This window comes from Mya arenaria, chromosome 11 (genome assembly GCF_026914265.1).
Source record: "Mya arenaria isolate MELC-2E11 chromosome 11, ASM2691426v1".
NCBI lineage: Eukaryota > Metazoa > Mollusca > Bivalvia > Myida > Myidae > Mya > Mya arenaria.
The window spans coordinates 11,630,621-11,655,870 of NC_069132.1; the positions used below are offsets into that span (position 1 = coordinate 11,630,621).

General features: G+C 34.5%; 3 protein-coding genes across 5 annotated transcripts in view; 2 read left to right on the forward strand and 1 right to left on the reverse strand.

Moving 5' to 3' along the window:
- Positions 1-20,901, forward strand: LOC128208267 (zinc finger FYVE domain-containing protein 21-like). The gene is made up of 7 exons (XM_052911770.1): positions 1-131; positions 2,259-2,309; positions 2,706-2,874; positions 4,037-4,118; positions 4,341-4,438; positions 12,625-12,755; positions 17,812-20,901. The coding sequence occupies exons 1-7, from the start codon at positions 12-14 to the stop codon at positions 17,851-17,853; spliced, it is 693 nt and encodes a 230-aa protein (XP_052767730.1). The 5' UTR covers positions 1-11; the 3' UTR covers positions 17,854-20,901.
- LOC128208265 (U11/U12 small nuclear ribonucleoprotein 48 kDa protein-like) overlaps positions 1-25,250 on the reverse strand; it is a 103,494-nt gene that overhangs the window by 54,057 nt on the left and 24,187 nt on the right. The gene's annotated exons all lie outside the window — the stretch shown is intronic.
- The window catches only part of LOC128208264 (ectonucleoside triphosphate diphosphohydrolase 1-like), a 10,382-nt gene continuing 6,755 nt past the window's right edge, over positions 21,624-25,250 (forward strand). The window contains exon 1 of one of the 2 annotated variants that reach the window (XM_052911764.1): positions 21,624-22,148. The gene's annotated coding sequence lies outside the window, so the exon portion shown is untranslated. The remainder of the gene's footprint in view (positions 22,149-25,250) is intronic. The other variant, XM_052911765.1, reaches the window with a different exon arrangement.

Below are 25,250 nucleotides of genomic sequence, written 5' to 3' on the forward strand. Positions count from 1 at the left end.
CTAAAAAGAAAATGGCGAAAGAAGGCAAAACACTTGTCAAATGTAAAAGTGGTTACAGAATGGTGCCTGTGAATGTACAAATGTCAAGTCCTTTCACTTTGCAAGAACCTGCATGGGTTCCGGATGCTCAGGTACAACACACACCCAACGCATTTTAACGTCAGATTTCAACCTGCAACAGACATTTTTATCTGCGTTTAACTCTTTCTATGGACACACCCTCACAGTTACTTGGTATTTGGACAGCATTTTTGCCAGTCGATCTACCTGCTTCGAGCGATTTGGTACCTAGGGTGATCTCTTGAACTGAGAATCATAAAAAATGTGTTCTAGTACTCTATGATACACATAATATACAAATTAACCACTTTGGGTTGTTTATTTTTACATGTTAAACATTTTAAAATTACATGTTAAACATTTTAAAATTTCATACAATCTTTATCATTCACAAGTTATGAAGGTTAGCAGATTTCGGATTGAGACTTATGTATGGAAACGAAATCTGATCTACAAGATTTTTTCAATAAAACAACCACATGCATGTTCAAAAGGAAGTTATCTTCAAGGTGTAGTCGCTCAACAAGCACAAACTAGACATGTGTTCGCAATTTTCTTTTAGAACTCTGCCAAGAAAACTATTTAATTACCGATTCACAGATCTTCGCCAGTTCTTTTGAGTATGCACAATGGCCGAACCATTAACATTAAAAATGGGCAGGTTCTAGTCTTGGTTTGAACAATTAAGACATGTATAAATAATTTGTTTGTTTATATCAAACTATTTTTGGATGGATTTATATCTGTACTGGTTGACGGTACATTTCCGAACAGGGCACAAATCCCGAACACCGGCTAAAACACGTGTTTGTTTACCACGATCGATTATTTGATGATCTAGATCAATACAGAGGCTTGCCTTGGTCACACTTGGGAATTTTCATCTTGTTTCGTTAAGTATTTTTCTTATAAATGCCATTCAATGTTTATATCTTAAAGATCAAAATGTAGCACATGGGGGAATGACGTCAGAGGGTGCACGCGCATCTTTAGGTTTTGCAGTAATGTTGACCTACATTCAAGGTACCTATAAATAGAAATCACGCTTTACATTTGAATTGCATGTTTTGAAAAACATCGGAAACAATAAATAACTTTGCATTTAAGTGTTTATTTAATATAGCATACTTATTAATTATAATTGTATGACCATATATTTTCGCTTTGCAAGTGTTCGTTATTTGTGCCCTCCATAGCATAAATTTAAGGGTGATTTACTGTCCATAAAATGAACGATTTTCGACATAAAATTGATGAGATCGTGAATCTGTATTTTGACAGATGTTGTAACATTAACCAAAGATGTTTCATACGCAATTTTAACTTACTACAACAAAAACTCTCCAAGATAATTGCGAAAAACCTCAATAAGTGTTCGGATTTGTGACCTCGGCCAGTAATGTTTAAAATGAAAATGAATTGGACACATGCACTTTTGCTTATTATTCAATGAAAACTGGTTGCATGGGCCTTGCCGGAGTACTGTGTATAAAGAAACTCACCTACACGTGAACAACAATCAATCACTGGGTTAGCATAGCCGATAAACTTTTTGGATTTTTTTTCAGTTTTGCTAACTTTGGATGATACATATCCACCAAAATGATTTTTTTTTGTGTAGATGTTAGAAATGCAGACATGTGAACCTTTGGCAATGTCAGTGGTAGATTTGGGTATACAAGCCGGTAGATTCTGTTCAAAAGTTGTAGAATTTACTAATCCCTTGTGTTTTCAGTCAAAAACAGTGATGGATACGATGTAAACTAAAACTTGATGATTGTTACTATTTTTAGATTTTCAGAAAATATGCATTAAATATTAGCTATTAATTAGATATGTCATGGTTCAGGGTCTTGTCAAATGTCAGTGTTTTTAATTGAGTTACATGTAGGAGAAGGAATATTATGTTTGACTTGTGAAAACTAAAACATATTTTTAGTAGAGCCGCTGATAAATCAGACTGCCCAAACAGCTAATTCTATAATTCCTGATTGCCCATACTGGTATTAAAAATCTGGTTTCGTTGCATTTGCAGCTTTCTAGTTTTTGTGCTGATATAAAGTGGACCACTGGTATCATAGTTGTGGTTTGTGGTGTTATTGCACTTATTTATCAAGTTATCATCTGTCAGATAATTACTGTAATTTTATATGCATTTTCCTAACTTTTCATCTTAATAAAATTGTTTTTTCTTTCAGTGTCAGAAGTGTGTGCAATGTCAAGGCAAGTTTGACCTCTTTAACAGAAGGGTAAGTAAATGGCGAAAGTGGCAAGGGAGTCACCCGAATCATCTCACCAATTTTACTCTTTGTTATATGATAAATTCATTGTCATTTTAATAAAGCGTGATTTGATATTGAATTGTACACACAATTTAATAAATAATGAAAATTAAATATCATAAACTGGATCAACATTGATCTAAATTTGCTATGGTTGATAATGTCAGTTTAATGACAAAGTTGCATGTGCTGTTTGGTGAACTGTTCTAAATTTGGCTTAATGTACAAACACTTATCACCAATCTTGGTATCCTAAACAGAGGAAGGGCGTATTTTGGGATATTTGGTGCTCTTGTTTGAGGATGGCTTTTGCTCTGGTTTATTTACTGAAATGAGAAGTTGAATATTTTCAATTGATTGCAGCACCATTGCCGTCGTTGTGGGAAGTGTTTCTGTGACAAGTGTTGCTCCACACAGGTTGCCTTGCCCCGCATGTTGTTTGTGGATCCTGTACGTCACTGTGCGGGATGTTCCACCATTAGTAAGAAGGAGGCAGACTTCTTTGAGAAAAATGTCAAAACACTAACAGCAGGTACGTTGTAGTTATTATAATTATCATAACCTTCAAGGTGTCTGATACACAATGTGTGATTATGGATGCCTGGTGACCCCATATTATTTTGGTTTCATCTGAAACTGTTGGGAAAAAAGTCTGCCACAAATGTATTATACCAGGTATGTTTTTGGTTTGGTTAAAGTTATCCAAAATGTTCATTGATTGGTCAATACTTATCCAATAATTACTAATAACCAATCAAATTGGTTTAAGGAGTCATCTGGCCAAATAATCACCTGTGGTTTTATACAATTGGCTTCTGAACTTTTTATGTTTCGCAAATAAATATATATATATATATATATATATATATATATATATATATATATATATATATATATATATATATATATATATATATATATATATATATATATATATATATACATTGCATTTGATGCAGTCAAGATATACAGTTTACAATTGTGTTTCACTATGTTAATACTTGCTGTATTTTCTCTCCAAAACACAAATACAATAAATGTGCGTGATAAACTGATAAGTTTTAATTTCCTTTTTTTGTATAACTATTTATTATTGTATAGTCCATATAAGACCCCTCCCTAATATTTGAATGTACCTAATGTCTTGTAGTATGATATGCTTTGTATGTATTTTATATTTTATTAATCACAAGCAACTGTATAGTTTATGTGATTAAGATACTGTTCTATTCTGTTGTCTAAACATTTTATTGAATCTAATTTTATAAACAAGCTTTTTGGCTTTAGATGATTGCAAAATGGGACATTTCACATCTGATGTCAGTTAAAATAAAGAATAAATCTACTAGCTGGAATTACTTTCGGCCATAGCTGGAATTAACATTGGCCATTTATTTTATGTGTTATTGATAGTGTTTTTAGAGAACTTGCTTAAGTTGGGTTGGAATCCTTGTAACACTTGACCTCATACTTTGGTACCATAGGTTTTTTTTTATTAACTTTGTACATATTCATCATGATTGATTGTTTTTTTTTTCAATAATGCCCAATAAACAGAGTTTAAATAATTATGACTTAAGTCAAATTATGAAATATATTTCCATTCAAATGACCAAGTATTTGATGAATATGACCTTATTGACTGAGTGAAGATATAGTTAATATAGAATAAATAATTAAGCACCGATTTCCAGGTGGAATGTTTACGGTGACCCAGTCGGGGAATACAGATGCCAACAACACAGTGTTTACATGTAAACTGTCCACAGACCACAGGTAAACACAGTCATTGTCTAACAGCTGATTATGGATGCGATCTTAAGACATATCTTCTATTTTTACACTAATAACAAAAATACAAGTGCATATTAAAACAATGTTCATGTATCTGTCCAAAGAAATGTGCAGAAATATGCTGAAAGAGCCTCTGCGTATTTCCTCATTAATGAAGAGAATATGTTTTAGGCATTTTTCACAAGTTCATGTTTGTACTTGTAGACTCCTACAGATAGAGAATGAGAGTCAGCGCCTTGATGAAGTCCTCATGACCAACATTGAGTTTGTACAGATCTTGGTCGACGACAGCGATTCAGAAGGTACTGGCTTCACTTAAATACTACTTGTGTGAAAACTCCGAAGTACCAACAGTAAGCTCTAGTGATAATAATTTAACAACTAATTTAAAAAAAAATTCTTTGTTGTTAAATCTCATGGCATCCAATCGATATATGGGAAATAATATAAATTTAATGATTAATGATTATTAGTTTGTTCTGTTCATTTTTTTATGTTGAGGCCACACCAAATTAATGTTTAGTTCCTCAGATTTTTGCCAAAAAAAATTGGAGCGAGTGAGCGAAAAAAAATTTTTTTGTCAGTTTTCATAAAAACCGAAGCGAGCGAAGAGCGAAAATTATATTTTTCCTTATATTCAATATAAATAAGAAAGATTGTTCAAAATAATTGCCCTTAAACCCATTTTAATGCCATCTTGAACTGAACCTCTAATGGACATTGGGATAATGTCGGAACAGGGCTTCTGAAACTTTGGAACCTCAATCGGTCCGGACCCGGCGACGATCCCCCCCCCCCCCCCCCCCTAAAAAAATCCCCCTCCCCCCCTCAAAAAAAGAAAGACCTGTTCAATAGAGATGTCATACATTTTCGCGACGTCTTTTCTGTCAATATTTTTTGCGATGTGGCAATTTGTAACAGTCATTGATTCGGATAGTCATTGATACAAGTTTAATTCAAATGAGATTCTCATCGAGTTCTGCGGCGTTTCTATTAAGAATATATATCACGTAAGCGGCGGACTCAGCTGTCAGACTATGTAGTTAATCAAGCGTATGGCTGTTGATATCCTATATATTATTACTTTAATTAATTCGGTATTTTAATGCTTTCACGGATTTACAATGACATGCATTTATCTTTAAAGCCGTTTTTAACCAGCAATGGTTCTTTATAACAATTTAAATTTAACCGTTTTGTAATCAACAAACGGATATCATGTAATGATCGACGACGACATATAGCATATATGTGAAAATATGTACCGGTTTTAACACTTAATCAGGAAAGCTGCAAGCAGATAATTAACACATAGTTTGTTTAATTGTGTCTTCTGCTTATACCAAAACACGTGATTGGACCGATTACAAGTGTCTGCTAATTAACAGATAGGCTATAGAGTGATCAGCGTAGCGGAAAAAGCAGCTGGTCGCATCGGTCTCATGGTAACCAAGACACTTTTATGACCCATTGGATGTAGTTTTAAATGTGTGAATGACCCATGAATGTTTATGTATTACAATTTCTATATCTTTTACTGGCTTAGTCGCTTTGGACCGAAATTACAAAAAAAAATTAGAAAATTTCGGACCGATTTTTTTTACACTTTTTGAAACTGAAATCGGTCTGGCTTGGTCAAAATCGGTCCAGACCGGCAAATTGCCGGTTTTTAGAAGCCCTGTGTCGGAATACATACTATTTATTCATCCATGTTTAGTACAAACATTATATGGATAAATCTAATTTCTTATATAATTAAAACGTACTTTAATATGACGATCATTTATAATAATAAATAACCCTGCTTTTAGTAAAAAGTTTGAAACGACTTAAATAAATCTACCTGAATCAGTTTAACATCATATGCAACTGTATTTAGACATAACTTAGGATTGATTTCAGATTTGTAAAAAATGATCACTTACACAGGCATCATCAAACATCAGACTCCATATGACATAGACTAAATTCTGTTTTTATTATCACAGGAAATGCGATGACATGTGCTTATTAAAACAAAAAGAACAAGGGTATTTTTCAGAGTATTTTTTTCGGTTATTTAAATGTTTTATGCACCAGCCAACTGTATATGCCTCCAGCCCCCCCCCCCCCCCCAAGTTCGGAATAGCGGGGACTTTGACTTCCGGTCTCTCAAAACCTGGGTAAAATACCCGACCTGCAGGGACACACTGCTGGTAAAATTCCTGCCAAATGGTCCCGCAACCCCGAATACCTGTGTGAGGCCCATTCCCGACTATTTTCAGTATGAAGACAAAACCACATTCACTAGGCACTGCGGGGCCACCTAAAAGGTAAAAACACAGCCCATTGCCTCTGCTGTCCCCAGTATACCCCTGGAACATGGGCGAGGGCTGGGCGGGGCAGTGGTTACAATTGACAAGTGCATTACAATCCCGGATTATGCTGCAAATAAAAACAAAATATAACGTGATAAACTTAGGCTTACTAATGTTGAGGTATATCCAGACCAGTGTTTATATCGCTATTTGTGAAAAGTTATCTGTTCCAAACTGTTGTTTAGTCAGAATTTGATCAAAAATGAGCTTGATACATCAATTTGGACCAAACAATGACTAATGTTCCAGTTAAGTTGACCTGTCCGATTTCCATTCAAAACGAGTCACTAATTACGCAATATAATTGCTACCAGTCTCAGACACACATGCTTTATTGCATAATGATTGCTTTAAATAATGATCGTTTAGTGCATGAGACGAGCATGCTCAAAACATCTTTATTGTCAAAAATAAGATTTAATTTCCAAACTTCGAGCCACATTGTTTATACCGGAAGCCGCCATTTTGATTGAATTTATTGAAACCCATGCTAAACCGATCGATATACAGTATAAAAACACTACGCATCGGTAACTTCCCTTTACAAAAACACGAAATCTAGCGTAGAAAAATTATACTTGATTAGTTTAGGCCTTTTAATAATTTATAATCTGAAAAAAATATGCTTGGCGATCAAAATATGCTTGGCGATCAAAATATGCTTGGCGATCAAAATAGGTGCGGGCGCACAAAAAAAAATAATATTTTTTTTACATTTTCAAAAAAATAGGAGCGTTAAATCCGCGGAACGAAATATCAATTTGGTGTGGCCTGAGGGTCTCTACCATTCAAAGTGGTGGTAAAAAATTATAAAAATGAAGGTGTTTTTGGACTGAAAAAAGAATGCATTAACATTCCAATATGGTATATACAAAGCATATAATTTGATTAGGAAATTCATGCCAATATGTGATAGTAAGAGATGGAAACTGTGGTTTTAAGAAAATATTTAAACTGCGGATGAATGAGGGTGAGGTGGGGGAGGGCAATTGCCCAAAAATTGGAAGGAGCTGATACCTCATAGAGAATTGTTTTTTGGTAGATTATGCTGCTCATCACATTAACTTTATATCAATTTACCATTTACGACACATATGGAATTATTTATGAAACATAATGTATGCTTTATTGAACTACTTATAACAGAACACAACCTTCTCAAATGAATGATTGTAGTGAGAGTACATGTATGTATAAACTTCTGTGATACGTCTACCGGTAGTTTAAAAAAACTTTGAAAAGTATAATCAATTTTGCCTTGCTATGTTTTGTATTCTTGTTACAAGAATAGAACACCTAGAGTTATGGCACTGGATACAGCTGTTGATAATAAAACAGAATAGACAGCTAGATAACACATGATTCATTCTGTTGCATAAAACCTTGTAAGCTATCTAAGTGCAGCATATGGTGTTTACCTATTTAAAAGCAATTCTTAGTTTTATTTTCTGTGATATGTTTATCTAGGTCTATGCAGATGAGTGCAAAACATAAATATCATTTATAAAAGTATTCAGATTTTGATTTCAGATCTGTCTTCTGCAAGATGCTTTAGGGCCCTATCTGTACATATATTACATATTAAAAAATAAACTCCAAATTTATGTAGCTTATTTTCTTCCCAGTGTTTATTATAACTGGTGAAATAGATTGTATCATTATCTTCAATAGCACATACACAGAGTTCATTGGTTTCTTTCTTTGCAAATGTCTGGGTAATACAATTTACAGATCTTATCGCCTTGCTATTGTAAAAAGATGGTAAGTTTAAAGCTTGGGAAAAAACTTAAGTATAAGATGTGGGAAGATTATAATTAGATTTGTTAAAAGGAAGAACGTATCAATCTTGTTTAAAGCTTCCTTATACTATAAGCAACTTACAATTACATCTTGGGTAGATCTTAAGCATAAACATTTCAAGAACCTCGGAAGTTTACTTTTTATTTTGTACCTAACTCAATGATGCTAAAGATATTTAAAAAAAATATCTGTCAAGAATAATCAAGTCTGGGAAAGTGCTCCGAACTGAATGATGTTTTATTTGAAATTTATCTGTCTAAGAACATTTGATTACTGTTATCTAATATAGTGAGCATAGCGTCTACATATCCCATGAACATTTTGATTATGTGAGAATGTAGGGAGTAATATATTCACATATCTGTCCAAGAACATTTTGATTACTGCAAGAATATAGTGAGCAGTATGTCTACATATAACTCATAGTGTGATGACTTGTTCACTGAAAAAACAAGCAGAAAGTGACATTGTAAAGGACCTCTTAATAAAGTAACTGGAACTGCTGTGGACAAATCAATACTGTACATTATATCCGAGTGCCCCACCCCATCTTGGATTTAAGGGTTTGTTGACGGTAGTATGCAAGAGACGGGCATTATTCAATCTATGGATTCGCAAAATAGTTATATTAAAAACCCCACAATTTTTGGTAGAAAATGGTTCATGTTTTAAAAGGTGACAAGCGCATGTTTGTTCTAGCCTCAGTTATTTATATAAGGAAATTTTATAAATGATATTGGGATTAAAGTATATGTTTAGCTTATGATTAAATCCTAATTAATCAAATGTGAGATATTAATAGCAAATTCTAGAAATGTGCATATTCCATCATATTAAATTATGACAATAAAGTCTTGTTTCATCCTTGAGTTTAAATATATAATAACCATTGACACTTATCTGAAAACGAGAATACACTATCCAGATATTCATTGCCATCCTGGTTTGTATCATTTATCTCCTTGATAAAAGCAATTTTCTGTAATGTCTTTTATTACTGCTGGTAAACCCACGTGACAGAAAAATGATTCTGTGGTTTCAAGTAATTCAAAGTAAATACTGTTTTACTAGGTTAACAGTCATCATAAGTATAAATTGTAAGTTACTAAGTTCATTAATGTTAGGAGATTATGGAAATAATGGGCTGAAGTCATCTAGATGTACACATTACAGAATCAATACAATAATTTACTGCCATCTCTTGGTTCTAGCAGAAAGGCCCATTGGGAAATCCTTATTCAATTTATAGATAATAAACTTGCTTAAGTTTTGGTGCAGTTCTATGGCGTTTCCTTACAAATTGAATTGACTCGCTTTTCATATGTGTTTTATTGTATCAAGTGGAAATCAAGTATGTAAAGAGGGGCTGGGTTGTTGATCTGGAAACATTCAGAGATGGTTTTTCTCATATTGACAAGTATTTGGGACAAGTTTTCCAGTTAATAAATGTCAGTTGAGTTTATCAGGGTTTTTTTCTGGTAGATAAACTGTGTCACTTGGGTTTCATTGGTATGTCAGTAAATAAACTATATAACTTGGCTCTCATAGTTGGTTTAAACATGAGGGTTACAATTAATAACAAATATGTATTATCAGTGTAAATGATGTCACTTGGGGTAGATACCGGTAAATGATGTCACTTGGGGGAAATACTGGTAAATGAAGTCACTTGGGGTAGAAAAATGATGTCACTTGGGGTAGATACCATTAAATGAAGTCACTTGGGGTAGATAAATGATGGGGCAGATTAGGGTAGATACCCGTAAATGATGTCACTTGGGGCAGATAAGGGTAGATACCGGTAAATCATGTCACTTGGGGTAGATTAGGGTAGATACCGGTAAATGATGTCACTTGGTAGATAAATGATGTCACTCAGGGTAGATACGGTAAATGATGTCACTTGGAGAAGATAAATGATGTCACTTTGGGTAGATACCGGTAAATGATGTCACTTGGGGTAGATTAATGATGTCACTTGGGGTAGATACCAGTAAATGATGTCACTTGGGGCAGATAAATAATGTCACTTGGGGTAGATACCGGTAAATGATGTCACTTGGGGCAGATAAGGGTAGATACCGGTAAATGATGTCACTTGGGGTAGATAAATGATGTCACTTGGGGTAGATTCGGTAAATGATGTCACTTGGGGCAGATAAATGATGTCACTTGGGGTAGATACTGGTAAATGATGTCACTTGGGGCAGATACATGATGTCACTTAGGGTAGATTCCGGTAAATGATGTCACTTTGGGTAGATAAATGATGTCACTTGGGGTAGATACTGGTTAATGATGTCACTTGGGGTAGATAAATGATATCACTTGGGGTAGATACCGGAAAATGATGTCACTCTGGGTAGATACTGGTAAATGATGTCACTTGGGGTAGATAACTGATGTCACTTTGGGTAGATACCGTTAAATGAAGTCACTGAGGGTATATAACGATAAATGATGTCACTTGGGGTAGATACCGGTAAATGAAGTCACTGAGGGTAGATGACGGTAAATGATGTCACTTGGGGTAGAAAAATGATGTCACTTGGGGTAGATACTGGTAAATGATGTCACTTGGGGTAGATAAATGAAGTCACTTGGGGTAGATACTGGTAAATGAAGTCACTTGGGGTAGATAAATGATGTCACTTGGGGTAGATACCGGTAAATGAAGTCACTTGGGGTAGATACTGGTAAATGAAGTCACATGGTTTTTATATTATTGCTCATGTGTTTACTGTATGTTTATGAAATCACTATATATATTGCTGTGTTTGGTCTGAGAACTCTTCATTTATGGTAATTCCTCATGGTTTGAAATATAAACACACATTTATTTATTTTCTTACATAGGTATATGTTTCACATGAAAGTTATACTTTGTAATAGTTCTTCTATTGCCATGCATTCAGAGGAGGATTCTGACCAGCTGATATATTCATTGAATTGTAAATATTCAACCAACATACTTTATCTGTTGTAAATTTGTGTAATTATTTGTAGTTTCACAGTTTTGTTGTACTATCCGTAGTATTATATTGGCTTCCCTTAAAGGGACTCGTTCACATTTTACAGGATCTGACATCTAAAACAAAAAGTCTTTGTGTGAAATGTGAATAAAATACTTGTTACAATGAATAAGTATCATCACAAGTTCAAACAAGAGCTTATTGTTAACTTATATTGAAATATGTGGCATGAAATGCTTTTATTTGCCGAAAAAGTATAATTAATGGTATTGAAAGTTGAATGACTTTTGGCCCAAAATTACAAAATTCTCTACTCATGAGGATCTGTCTGATGCTGTTTGTCAATAAAATTAGGTAAAATAACTTAATTTTGATAACATTTAAAAAAAAGATCACCAATATAATAAATCTGTGATTGAGTCCCTTTAAACAATTTTTTCTGATGTTTTGTAATGAAAATAATAACTCTATAAAAAATATACATGTTCAGATAATAAGGGTATCAGGGTGTTGAGGTAGTTTGTCAATTTAGATTTTAAATGGGGAAAAAGTGACTCCTGGGGCAGTGATTAGGAACAGTCTCAAGTCTTAAGTTCAGACTCAAGACTCAATATGGGTAAACCTCATTTCATTGTGATTTTCCTTCTATCAAAGCATTGATTGTAAAATTAGCTGAAATATATTGCTGTTGGAATGTTTAACTATTATTACATATTGTTTTGTAAAAGAAATTGAAAAAAAGAAGAGATTTGTGTTCCTTCATAAAAATGCTTTTTTGAGTCGGAGTCTAGACTTGGACTTGAGACTGTTCGTAATCATGGTACCAGGATTTTTTTAAAAGATCCAAGCCGTAATTCCTGAAATCAATGTCTGCTTAGTCTGAACTGTTTTTCATGTGTTTAACATCCAGGCCAGGGGCTAAACAAATTAAGTCAAGAAATGTGTTTGTTGTTCTTTTGTGTTCTTCCTTCAAAGAAGAAGTACTGTTAATGATGTCATGTTTGAATTTATAAATTGTTTTAAGTACTTATTAAGTCTGGAGAGTAAGTTTTCTGCACAGTTCCATCCTTTTATCCTTCATGCACCAAAAACCTTCGTTTTGCACTTAATATAATAAAATATGTACACGGGTATCAATTCTAAAATAGGTTGCTAAATTGCCTATTTAAGGGCCGGAAGTTGGGCATATTTAAATAGCACCATCAATCTGTCCATTAATATCGATGGAATGCTGCATGTATACACATATCAATATAAAACCCATTAAATGCTGAACAGTTTAACCCCTAGTAAAATGTTGTTCCAATCCCAATCCATCTAATGCAGCCATGATGAGAACAATAATTATACATATTGCAGGCAACCAAGTAGCTAGTGGCCTTGCGATGAAGTACCGTGACAGCTGTGGAGAACAGCAGCTGGTCAAGCTAGTTGTACCTGACGGTCAGGCCAGGAAACAGGGACAGTCATGGGTTGCTTCTATGCAGAAGGTACTGTTTATGTACAGAGTGTAAACTTCTTTGAAACTTCTCAGGACAATAATGCGTCCCCTTTACACAAGATGAAGTTTTCCTTTGACACTTTCCTTGAAAATCATGGGTCCCTTTTATGCAGAAATACTGTGTATGTGTGGAGTGTAAACTTAAAATGAACTGAAGTTGTCCTTTGAAACTTCTCTATACAATCATGGGCCACTTTTATGCAGAAGTTAATGTATTCTTTTTGAGTGTAAAATTAACTTATAGATCAATAAAACAATGGAAACGTTCAGTAGCCTAAAATTTAACCAATATCATGTTTAATCACACATGGATCAAGTATAAACAAACACTGAAGACAGGCAGTGTAAGAAGACAACCAACATTTCACAACTACCAAAATATTGTCACTGGTAACTGAGTTGTCACTGGATTTCTTTCATCTCAGTTATTTGCATATTGTGCATTGAAAACCAGACAGGCTTTTCAATCTTCTTGTTTCATATGCTGATAAGCACTGTCTGGCAATCTATAGAGGATATTTGAGAGATAAGTTATCCTTAGCTTACTTTGTTTTATGGCTCAATAAAGGTAATGTCAATGCCATTTTGGTAGGATTCCTAGGTATGGAGAGTTGCAGCATCCTTGCTGATTGACCGAGATATAAGTGCAAAAGTTGAACACCTTAGACCAAATAAAAAAATACCTCTATTTCCAGTAACCCGACCAACCCTATTTTTTCCTCGTTGACCCAAATCTGTTTTTAGACATAAAGTAAAATATCATTAATTAAATATAACATCGTTATTTTCGTTGTTTCTCTGTCTCTGTTCCCAGATAATAAATTTCATTCTTGATATGTATTACCGAGACGCTTTGTCAACAGGAAAACAAAATGGCGGAGTTTGGTGAACCCTGTCCAATGCCTCCTCATTGGCAAACGCTTGTTTATGGTCCAAACACGTGTTTGATCACAGGAGACACATTTTGCTGCCTTTATGATGGAAATATATAGGATATAGTTCGCAGTGTTATTAATCCATGTCCAAAACAAGACGATTCTGCTTTGCGTTATATCATGCAGGCTTCTTTCAATTAGGCTTTGCGAATTCATACAGGCTAACTGCTAACTAATGGTTATTTATTTCGCCTAATTTAAGTCCCAAATCCAAACACCTGTGAAAGTAAACAACACATTCATTAGAATGTGTCAGCTGCAGATCAAACGGTACAATATGTGACGTCAGTGCTCGAGCGGCAATTTCGTCTAGGCTGGTTAGAAAATACCATATGATTGAAAAAATAATAATCCATAAACGTCGTCCAAGAATCTTAAAACAATTACCTAAATGTATGAATTCACTACAAATATGAATTAAACTTTGATTGTACGAAAAAAAGATACATAAAAAATTAATCCATAACCGCGTTTACTTGTTCTAATATTAATCTACCTCTGCATAAGAGAGCTCACATTTGACAAGAAGATCGGCGATTTTCTTCAAACAAATTAACAAATTTAGTCAATAAAATTGACTGCTTGGCTAGAACATTATCACATATTTTGTAGAAATTGAAGTGCTGGATTTGTTCTAAAAACTGATAGAGTCTTATAAAAGAGTATTGTATACAAAAAAACACCGGATTTCATGGGCAAAATAGGCGGGGAAATACGGTAGTCGAAGGTAAGGAAATGACTTCAGACAAACAAAGCTGGGTTTTTTCTGACTTTTTGTGAAGGAATTATGAAATGCTTAGATATATCATAATTGTTCCGATGCAACAGAATATTGCATGAAATCGAATCTAAAAAAAACCAATCCCAACCAACTGAACCTATTTTTTTTCGCCATGTTACCGGAAACAGAGGTATTTTTTTATTTGGCCTTACTAAGTCAAGGAAATGACGATCAGCCTTCACATTAAATAGGATGAAATTATTGAAGGTTTTTTATTTGATGTTTTTTTAATCAAATTTAATTTAAATTTACATATTAGCTTATTTACTATGCAATCTTAAACAGTTCAATTTAAAAAAACAACACCATTATCCCTTTTGAAGAAAATATAAAAAGAATATCCACTGATAATATTGTATTAAAGTAGCATACCAAGAAGATTGGTCGGTATGCAATATAAGATAATATTAAAATAAGAATTGCAATAATAATCACTATTATTTTATTGGTAAAAAATAAGCAACTCTGCTGAATCGTCTTTTTTTAAAATAATTTTGAAGTGTATTTTTTTTTTTGTATTGTCTCTTAAACCTCTGTAAAATATTATTCAAGTGTGATGACTGTTATAACAAATAATATGTGCCACAAAAGGAACACAGGACTAGCAATGCCCTTATTTACAGATTTACTGTGTAAATATAGGCTCTTGTAGCAAGCCACTTAAAGTGTCATTGTAAGGCATCATCTTGTAGGAAGCAAGATAGCCTCTTGTAGAATATCAATAAAGCGCCACCTGGAAGCAAAAAAGTCTCTTGTAGTATATCAATTAAAAAAAACACCACCTTGTAGGAAGCAAGATAGCCTCTTGTAGTGTCATGATAAAGCACCACCTTTCTTGTAGTGTCATGATAAAGCACCATCTTGTAGGGAGCAAGATAGCCTCTTGTAGTGTCATGATAAGGCACCATCTTGTAGGAAGCAAGATAGCCTCTTGTAGTGTCATGATAAGGCACCATCTTGTAGGAAGCAAGATAGCCTCTTGTCATGTCATGATAAAGCACCACCTTTCTTGTAGTGTCATGAAAAAGCACCATCTTGTAGGGAGCAAGATAGCCTCTTGTTGTGTCATGATAAAGCACCACCTTGTAGGAAGCAAGATAGCCTCTTGTAGTGTCATGAAAAAGCACCATCTTTCTTGTTGTGTCATGATAAAGCACCATCTTTCTTGTTGTGTCATGATAAAGCACCACCTTGTAGGAAGCAAGATAGCCTCTTGTAGTGTCATGAAAAAGCACCATCTTGTAGGGAGCAAGATAGCCTCTTGTTGTGTCATGATAAAGCACCACCTTGTAGGAAGCAAGATAGCCTCTTGTAGTGTCATGAAAAAGCATCACCTTGTAGGGAGCAAGATAGCCTCTTGTAGTGTCATGATAAAGCACCACCTTTCTTGTAGTGTCATGATAAAGCACCATCTTGTAGGGAGCAAGATAGCCTCTTGTAGTGTCATAATAAAGCACCATCTTGTAGGAAGCAAGATAGCCTCTTGTCATGTCATGATAAAGCACCACCTTTCTTGTAGTGTCATGAAAAAGCACCATCTTGTAGGGAGCAAGATAGCCTCTTGTTGTGTCATGATAAAGCACCACCTTGTAGGAAGCAAGATAGCCTCTTGTAGTGTCATGAAAAAGCACCATCTTTCTTGTTGTGTCATAATAAAGCACCATCTTTCTTGTTGTGTCATGATAAAGCACCACCTTGTAGGAAGCAAGATAGCCTCTTGTAGTGTCATGAAAAAGCACCATCTTGTAGGGAGCAAGATAGCCTCTTGTTGTGTCATGATAAAGCACCACCTTGTAGGAAGCAAGATAGCCTCTTGTAGTGTCATGAATAAGCATCACCTTGTAGGGAGCAAGATAGCCTCTTGTAGTGTCATGATAAAGCACCACCTTGTAGGAAGCAAGATAGCCTCTTGTAGTGTCATGATAAAGCACCACTTTGTAGGAAGCAAGATAGCCTCTTGTTGTGTCATGATAAAGCACCACCTTGTAGGGAGCAAGATAGCCTCTTGTAGTGTCATGATAAAGCACCACCTTGTAGGAAACAAGATAGCCTCTTGTTGTGTCATGATAAAGCACCACCTTGTAGGGAGCAAGATAGCCTCTTGTAGTGTCATGATAAAGCACCATCTTGTAGGGAGCAAGATAGCCTCTTTTAGTGTCATGGTAAAGCACCGTCTTGTAGGGAGCAAGATAGCCTCTTGTAGTGTCATGACAAAGCACCATCTTGTAGGGAGCAAGATAGCCTCTTGTAGTGTCATGATAAAGCATCACCTTGTAGGGAGCAAGATAGCCTCTTATAGTGTCATGATAAAGCACCATCTTGTAGGGAGCAAGATAGCCTCTTGTAGTGTTATGTTAAAGCACCATCTTGTAGGGAGCAAGATAGCCTCTTGTAGTGTTATGATAAAGCACCATCTTGTAGGGAGCAAGATAGCCTCTTGTAGTGTCATGATAAAGCACCATCTTGTAGGGAGCAAGATAGCCTCTTGTAGTGTCACAACAAAGTGCCATTTTGTAGGGAGCAAGATAGCCTCTTGTAGTGTCATGATAAAGCACCATCTTGTAGGGAGATAGATAGCCTCTTGTAGTGTCATGATAAAGCACCATCTTGTAGGGAGCAAGATAGCCTCTTGTAGTGTTTTGATAAAGCACCATCTTGTAGGGAGCAAGATAGCCTCTTGTAGTGGCATGACAAAGCACCATCTTGTAGGGAGCAAGATAGCCTCTTGTAGTGTCATGATAAAGCACCATCTTGTAGGGTGCAAGATAGCCTCTTGTAGTGTCACGACAAAGTGCCATTTTGTAGGAAACAAGATTGTAGGGAGCAAGATAGCCTCTTGTAGTTTCATCTTTATACTTGAGAATTATCTTTTGTTGTTCTACTTTGTAACCTTAGTTGCTTTTACAAGAAGTGTTCTCCAGTGATGTAAATTATGGTCTTTAATTGTTCCATTGAAGAAAAAAATAATGCTTAAAATACTTGGGACATATTTTTTTTTTTTTAAGGCTGCAATTAGTTTGAGGAGTGTGTTTCCTCATGGACTGGAGTTTTTTTGGCAGACATTAATTGACAACAAACATGCATTTTCCATGAAATCTCTCTATTGTTTAATTAGTCTTTGTTTTCAAGAGACAAATGAGACTTTTAATCAATTCTGTGCTTGAAGCCCCACTGTTTGTGAACAATGGTCTATAAAACATAGCAGCTCTGCAAATACCATAATTGTTGAATAAACATGAAACAAAAGACTAAATTGATTTTTAATTATTACAGCGAAATGCAGCATTGATAAATATATAAAAAAAATAGTTGTTATTGTTATGTTTCAGGCATTCAAAATGATTCATGATGCAAGGACCACTGGACGGTGAGAGCCATATAAAGGAGCATTGGGGGAGGTGGGGAGGGAGACAGAGAGGGGCAGAGTTATGAGGGAGATGAGGCTGACCGGCATGTGATATTCTGGGAAGAGTTGCAATTAGGGACCCAACAGAAGGGCCAATGGTCTTTTCTGTCATTATTTTCAATATTCGACTTGATTGCCATAGTTTCATGTTTTTTTTAAATGTTTACTGTTTATTGTTGATTTTAGTTGTTAAGACTTTATGAAATGTTGCTGGTATGGTAATTTTATAATTGATCTGAGTTTGTTGTTTGTGTGTATTCTGTTCAAGATTATATAAGAGTTTTTTTGTCATATGTAACAATTTATCTGATGTTCAGATTCAATAATCCAAATATACTGGTATTTAATTTCATTAATGTGCTTGGTAATAGCTAACATACTTTAAACAGATGTGTTATTCATTCATTGGTCAGTGTAAATGTTATGTTCATTACATGGTCAGTGTAAATGTTATGGTCATTGTGCGGTGGAAAATGTCTTTAGTGAGCACATTTCTTTTCGATATTTTTTAAATGCTTAAAACTAGCATTCGAATATTACCAATAAGATGTAATATGATTAATTTTGTCATATCGTAAGTGCTTTTAAAATCCTAAAATGATTTGTTTTAATTTTTGTGGTTAAGTTGGGATAAATTTACCATGGTTCAAGTGCTGTCATATATGTACATTGTTTCTACCTTACTTTCAGTCAAAAAATTGTGACATCCTGTCTGGACATCTTACTGGAGGTTCTGGAGTCCCTCTATGATATAAGTGTCAAACGCTGGTTTAAGTAACTGTTTAACTTCACATGTTGTACATGTATGTATTCTACTTAATCTAGGTATACCATTTATAATCATTAGTATATTTTGTGACCCCTTAGTTCATGAATTGGGTTTTACTTTCACAACATTCTGTGTGAAGAGAATACATTTTTAAAAGTATGTCTAGAATGATGTCATAATTCGGGTGCAATCAAAATAAAGCATGAAACTACCAGTAGATTCTTGTTTAAAATGATATATTTACAAGATATTCCTGGCCATTTCATTTACATTGTATTGTTCAGGTAGCTACTTCCATACTCCAAACCCCTGGAAAAAAGTGTGCAATTGAAGTTCAGTATAACTATGATTTGAGAGCTTATTTGTAGTTGTACAAAATTATTTTAAAGCTTTTCAGATACTGAAATTTATATGTTTTTATTATTGAAATATGTTCAGTCTTTTGTATTATTATAATACACCACTGTTTATGGCAGCATGCTTAAACATTTGTACTGATGCTTAATAATACATTGTATGAAAGGTAACAATCCGACTCTTGTCTGATCTTTGAGATCCATAATTAACATTCTTATTTCAACCATTTACAATTAAACAGATGCTACACAGAGATAAATACATTCAGTGTTTCATGGCATGGATACAGTTACATACATATTATATTGTTTGTAAATACTATAAAATTATTCTGTCACAATCATACATGTCATTTATGTTTTAGGCGAGTATTGACCTAGCTATTGTAATCACCTTCAGTCTGGCGTCAACATTTTAAAACTTTAAAAATCTTTTTCTCTGAAACTGCAAGGCCCAGACGCTTAATATTTGGTTTGCAGCCTGACTGTGGTCAAGAGGCCCGCACCATGGGTTTTAAGTTTTCTATATACTTATATAGCAAAAAAGGTTAAAAAAATTATTCTGATGGCCTTCTGTCCGGCTTCAACATTTTAAAACTTTAAAAATGTTCTCTGAAACTGCAAGGCTAATACCCTTGAATCAAGGGCCTTGGTATATGGAAGTCTCAGATTTTCTATATATTTATTTAGTAAAAAGTGCTGGCCCCACACTGGGATTTCTATATACTCGGGACCTTTATAAGAAAATTTTGAATATGTTCTCTAAATCAGCATGAACCACCCTTTTCAATCTGGTATGTTGCCTTTTTGTAATGGTTCTTCACCTCAAATGTTCAAATGAAGTCCCTGGGGTTAAAGCATGCCCTGCCGTGGAAGAGGTTTTCTATATACTTACATAGTTATTTTTTTGAAAATCTTATCTGAAACCGCAAGGCCCAGACTTTTGAAATTTGGCATGTAGCCTCATGTAGTGGGTAGTAACTACTTACATCCATATAAATCAATTACTTCTTTTCAAACCAATGACTTCCTTAGCAACGACTTTCTTAGCAACTTATGACTTCCTTAGCAACCAATGACTTACTAAGCAATGAATGACTTCTTTAGCATCCTCTTTCTTCCTTAACAACCAGAGCATCCTTAACAACCAGTGACTTCCTCAGCAACTAATGTCTTTCTAATTTACCAATTTCTTTATTAGCAACCAATGACTTCCTAAGCAACCACTTACCATCCCAGCATACAATGCCCACATTAGCAACCACTAACTTCCTAAGCAACCAGTGACCACCTTGGCAAAAATTGACTTACTTCGAGACAACTTTCTTCTTCAGCTACCAATGAATTCCTTTGCAACCACTATCTACCTTAGCAACTACTTGCATCCTAATTACCAATAACTTCCTTAGCAACCTTTGATTAAGCAGCCGGAACAACCAGCTGACAATGTTTTGACTTTCTTAGAAACACAATTGACTTCCCTTAACAAGGACCAACATATTTATAAACCATACACTTTGGAAATTACTTAATTCCTAGACAAGTAGCAACATCTTAATTACTACTGACTTGATGGTCATTTTAATCAGGTGAGCGATTAAAGACCATTTTGGCCCTCTTGTTTAAATAGTGTCCTATATATGTTAATTTTGTGCCATTGACATCATGTAAAAATTTGACTTTCTTATTATGCTGTGTTCTAAATGTCTGTAATTAAAGCGTCAATTTCAGGACATATCTTCATACATTAACAATGTTTTCATTGGCAAAATACTTGTCTTCCTGTATAAAGTCGTATTATATTATTACTACCTTATATACTAATGTAATGTAAATACTGTTAATGATATCATTACATTTGAAACAAAATAAAAGTTCTTAAACCTGATGAACATGTACTATTCATCAAATGAAATTCAAAATTGCAATCCCTTGGTAGTAGATGACTTGTATTGCCGGGAACGCAACAGTTTGTTTACTCATTCGTCTAGACATAGTGAATAAAAGCTGCTCTATGCTGTTTTCATAAAGCATAAATAAGTTCAATTCTCATCTTACCGGAAAATTGGACTTTTCTCAGTTAAAGTTCCAGAAAGATGCAATTATTCATAAACAAACGGCGTAAACATCCAGCAAGAAGTACCAATACTCGAAACAAGAGGATAGATACTGTATGCCAAAATGGACATTTGGTTGCTTTGTTGATATGGGAGTTTGTTTTAAATGTAAACCAGGATTACGAACTGTTTACTCTGACAAAATAGAGCGTTGCCATTGGAGGCGCATTATTAACGATTTAAGCTTCCACATTACTTCCACTCATTTCGGTTTCCATTATGTGATGAGTTCTAAAATAAATAGCGAGACTATTTTTCCAAGTTTTGCCGTTCTAATGACAGATAAAAAGTAAATAAAGATAAGCCTTTCATCTTAAATCCCAGATACGGGCGAAACTATGTCTGCTTTTCACTTATTTTCCATCTGTAGTACAAGTTTGATTGGTATTTCCATAGCAGTTGTGTCAGGCTTAATTCCATTCCGTTGTTATGAAGCATTCCAAAGTCTCTAAGTCGTCATCATCAGACGAACGAGAGAAGATGGTGCCAAATCACATTGATATTTTCTGAAATTAGATAGGTAGTGTTCAACGTTACAGGCGCCTCTTAGATGGTGGTTTAACTTTCTCTGACGGCGTTTTGGTAGAATAGGCTTCTTCCAATAATACGACGCTTGTTGAAAGCGTAATGTTTAAGTGCCATACTAGAATAGAAAACCCGATTAGGTTCTGTCAGACGGGTAATTTTTCCAGGTGCTGAAAAAAAGATAAATGGTTTTAATCGGAATAGTCGTGCTGGAGGGATGCCGAATATTGGACGCTTAGGGAAAAAGTGTCCCGCTCCATGAATCAGTAGGCAGTTTACCTTTTGATGCCGTGCTGATAGGGAGATAAGCCTTATCGGGGAGGTACTTCAAGCAGGATTTAGCGCACGACCAGAGTGATCGTGATTTGCCTGTGAAATTCCCGAATGACAGATAATTAGTGTCGGGTTTGACCAGGAGGGCACAGCCAAGTCGGTATGGAAGAGTGAGATCTTACTTCACGCCTGCCGCCGTGAACGGACATGTAAATGAAGGGTAAGTTATTACTTATTTGCATGTTTTCAAATATAACTTCTTTGAAGCACCGGTTTGTTCATTAATTTAGCGGCACCTATAACAGTGGTAACCGTCTAAATGCAGCAGCCGAATGGTGAAATGCACGTTACACCACGCTATTTTCGATAATTGAACATTTATGAAAACTTTTCCTCAGTCGTACATGTATATTTATTCTCCTGCTTAATTAAAATAGCATCAACTAAACGTACAAAAACTTATACAGAGAACTCGGTCTTCTATTTAATGAACACTTAAATGACATTGTTTTCGACGTGTATAACACACAATTATAAGCCTACTGCTTCATTGCCACTGCATGAAGATAAAACTACATAGTTTGAATAATTAAGAAGACCAGAAATTTACAACTGAACTAGCATCACCTTTTGATCGATTTACACAAATTAAATAAACAAATCTGGGGTAATTCAGTCTCCAAGCGAGACATTAAATCCCGAGCAAAGTTGTGAATGTTTCCGTATCAACGTTCCATATCTACGCTGTTTTTTCAAGGCGATTGTCGGTCGAGCGAACTAATTGTGTTTTAAATTATTATACGAATCTTAAAACTCCTTGTTTCTTAATCCATTAAATTTTAAACTGTTCTTGTTTCGAAATCCATTGCTTTCCACATAATTTATTTACTTTAGAGGATTGGTCATTTCTTGAGGTTGCAACTATTAAGTATTTGTTGTTGTTTTTATGCTGGTCCTATCTTAGTACGAGGGCTGTTCTTTAAGTTTGTGGACAAGAGCAAATTAATTTCACCATTAATGTAAATCTATATACACAACACGTCATTCATTATATTGTGAACATTCCATTGGAAGCATTTCTTTATGCAGCTTTCAACAACCACCCCTTTTGACACAGTGCACTTGGACACATCACGGCATCATGGCGGGAAAATGATATGCAAAGACTGTAATCAGTCCATATTTGCGCTTAACTTTATCTTCTAGTGCTTTTTCATCATTATTTTGTATTATAAACTACAAGGTTACTTGTATCTAAGACCTCCTAGCTGTATTTTGTTCATTTATCTTTTTTTTTCTCAAGTCGCATTATGTTAGTTAAATAGTGATTATGCAATGCTCATTAAACCCTCTAAGGCGCAATTAAAAAACCCCAAGCAGTTTCAAGATCAGAAACATTTAGTTTAAAGGCAGAATAAGATGAGATGTATACCTAACTTAGGGAAAACATATGCACATTCCTATCAAATTTAAAATTGATCAGGTGTAAGGGTATATATCAACAATAAACCACAAGACATTTCATGACATAGGAAAGGATTTTGCTCGTGTTTAACGTTAATTTTAGCGTCTTTGCTATTCTCGTCCCTCCATTTTCAGTATTTGGGAGTCGTATTGTGCCATGCTATACCGAAATACTTTACAAGCTTCTGTGCATTTGTTATTAAAATCGGTGTTATTCATAGTCCCAGGTGATTTTATAACTAATTCAGTCGTATAATGCTCCATTGTGTTTTTCCCATCTGCTTGGACAGCATCCCTAAGGATTGGGTGGCGGATTTTCAACGTTATCATGATGTTGCGATTTAAAAAAACAATAACACTTTTTAAACAAATCTACAAAAAACAAACGCAAATCAAAATGAATATTTCGAGGAATTTTTATTTGCTGAGTGTTTCAGAAAATATTAGAAATCAAGTAGAGGCAGAGGGTTGTTATACATTTTCTGTTTTGTAGATGTATGGACTATTGGAGATAGTGAAGATCATGATATACATATCATGATTTTGAGTTGATTTTGTCCTTAACTTAACTTGTTAGATGGTATGCAAAAGGAAAATATAGATAGTGCATACATAATTGATAAAAGTATAAATCTTGTTTTAACATCACTAAAAGTTGTAGTGTCCGTGACACATTTAATTAATTACATACCCATATTTAACACTATCAGCCAATTCATAATGGACCATTTTTCATTTCAACAATTAGGCTTATACAGAATCCATATACGCTCTACAGTTCTCAGTGGAAATGTATAGAAGAAAAAGATTTAAATTGGCTTGGCTAAAATATTGAGATATTTCTTTTTCTGATAAAGTCAAAAAGGTGCTGCAAAACGTTAATGTAGTGTACGTGACGCTATAGAGTCCATGACACAGCCAACAGTTTCACCCATTATTTGTAGTTATTTTCATAAACTTTTTATTTACATTGGTATTCGGGTTCTGGATGAAGTAAAAGTCCCTATATATTCATTATTTTGTTACAGATATTACAATAGCAAAACTGGGAAAGGCTTGAGTATATCAAGAAATGTAATACGTTGATATTTATTTACCAGAATAAATGGTTTTAAATACATGAATTGATCCACAAAAGAATAAAAACAGGATGTTCATCATTTTGAATTTATAATGATAGAGAAAAAACTTCAAAACGTTTCCAGTATTTAGGACTGTTAAGTCTTTGTTTCCAAATCAAATAGTTCATTTTTAGTTCACATGAAAAAAACGAGAAATGTTTAGGTATGAAAGACATTTGATTAGGTCATTAACTTAATGAAATAAGTGACTTTGGATCAAGGAACAAAACTTAATTGTTCCTTTCTCGGAAAAAAATCAATATCCTTCAGTAAAGTCAGAAGTCCCTATACTTAATACTAAATACTTTTATTTTCTTTCACTACTATTTTTAATGTTAGCTAATGAAATAAATGTGTCTGAGTTGTGGTTTTATTGAATACTGATAACATGAAAAGCATATGTCTTTGACAGTGACCTAATAATGTTTTCAGCAGGAAATAGAACGAGTTGGGAGTAATTGCTAAAATGCTGCAAACATATTGTTTTTCACAATTTCACGTGTGTTTATCCTATGCTCTCGACCTGCAGATGTATTCCTTTTCCTCAATTGTTCTAAAAGGCAATTAACAGATGTTCTCTTCTTGACCAATTGTCCTTTCCCATAAGACATTCGGTTGACATGTTTCTCTCTCGAAATGCATCTTTCTTTCACAAGTTCACAAATTATGGCAATTGTATCTCATATGGCACTCCGCCTACAGTTGTCTTTTTGGCAATGTATTGTTATTCTCTTTTC

What these genes read in the sequence shown, in the direction of transcription:
- LOC128208267 (XM_052911770.1), top strand. Translation starts at nt 12, where the DNA reads ATGGCGAAAGAAGGCAAAACACTTGTCAAATGTAAAAGTGGTTACAGA. An exon ending in TTGACCTCTTTAACAGAAGG is followed by an intron (nt 2,310 to 2,705) that starts GTAAGTAAATGG and finishes AATTGATTGCAG; the next exon opens with CACCATTGCCGTCGTTGTGG. An exon ending in CGACGACAGCGATTCAGAAG is followed by an intron (nt 4,439 to 12,624) that starts GTACTGGCTTCA and finishes TACATATTGCAG; the next exon opens with GCAACCAAGTAGCTAGTGGC.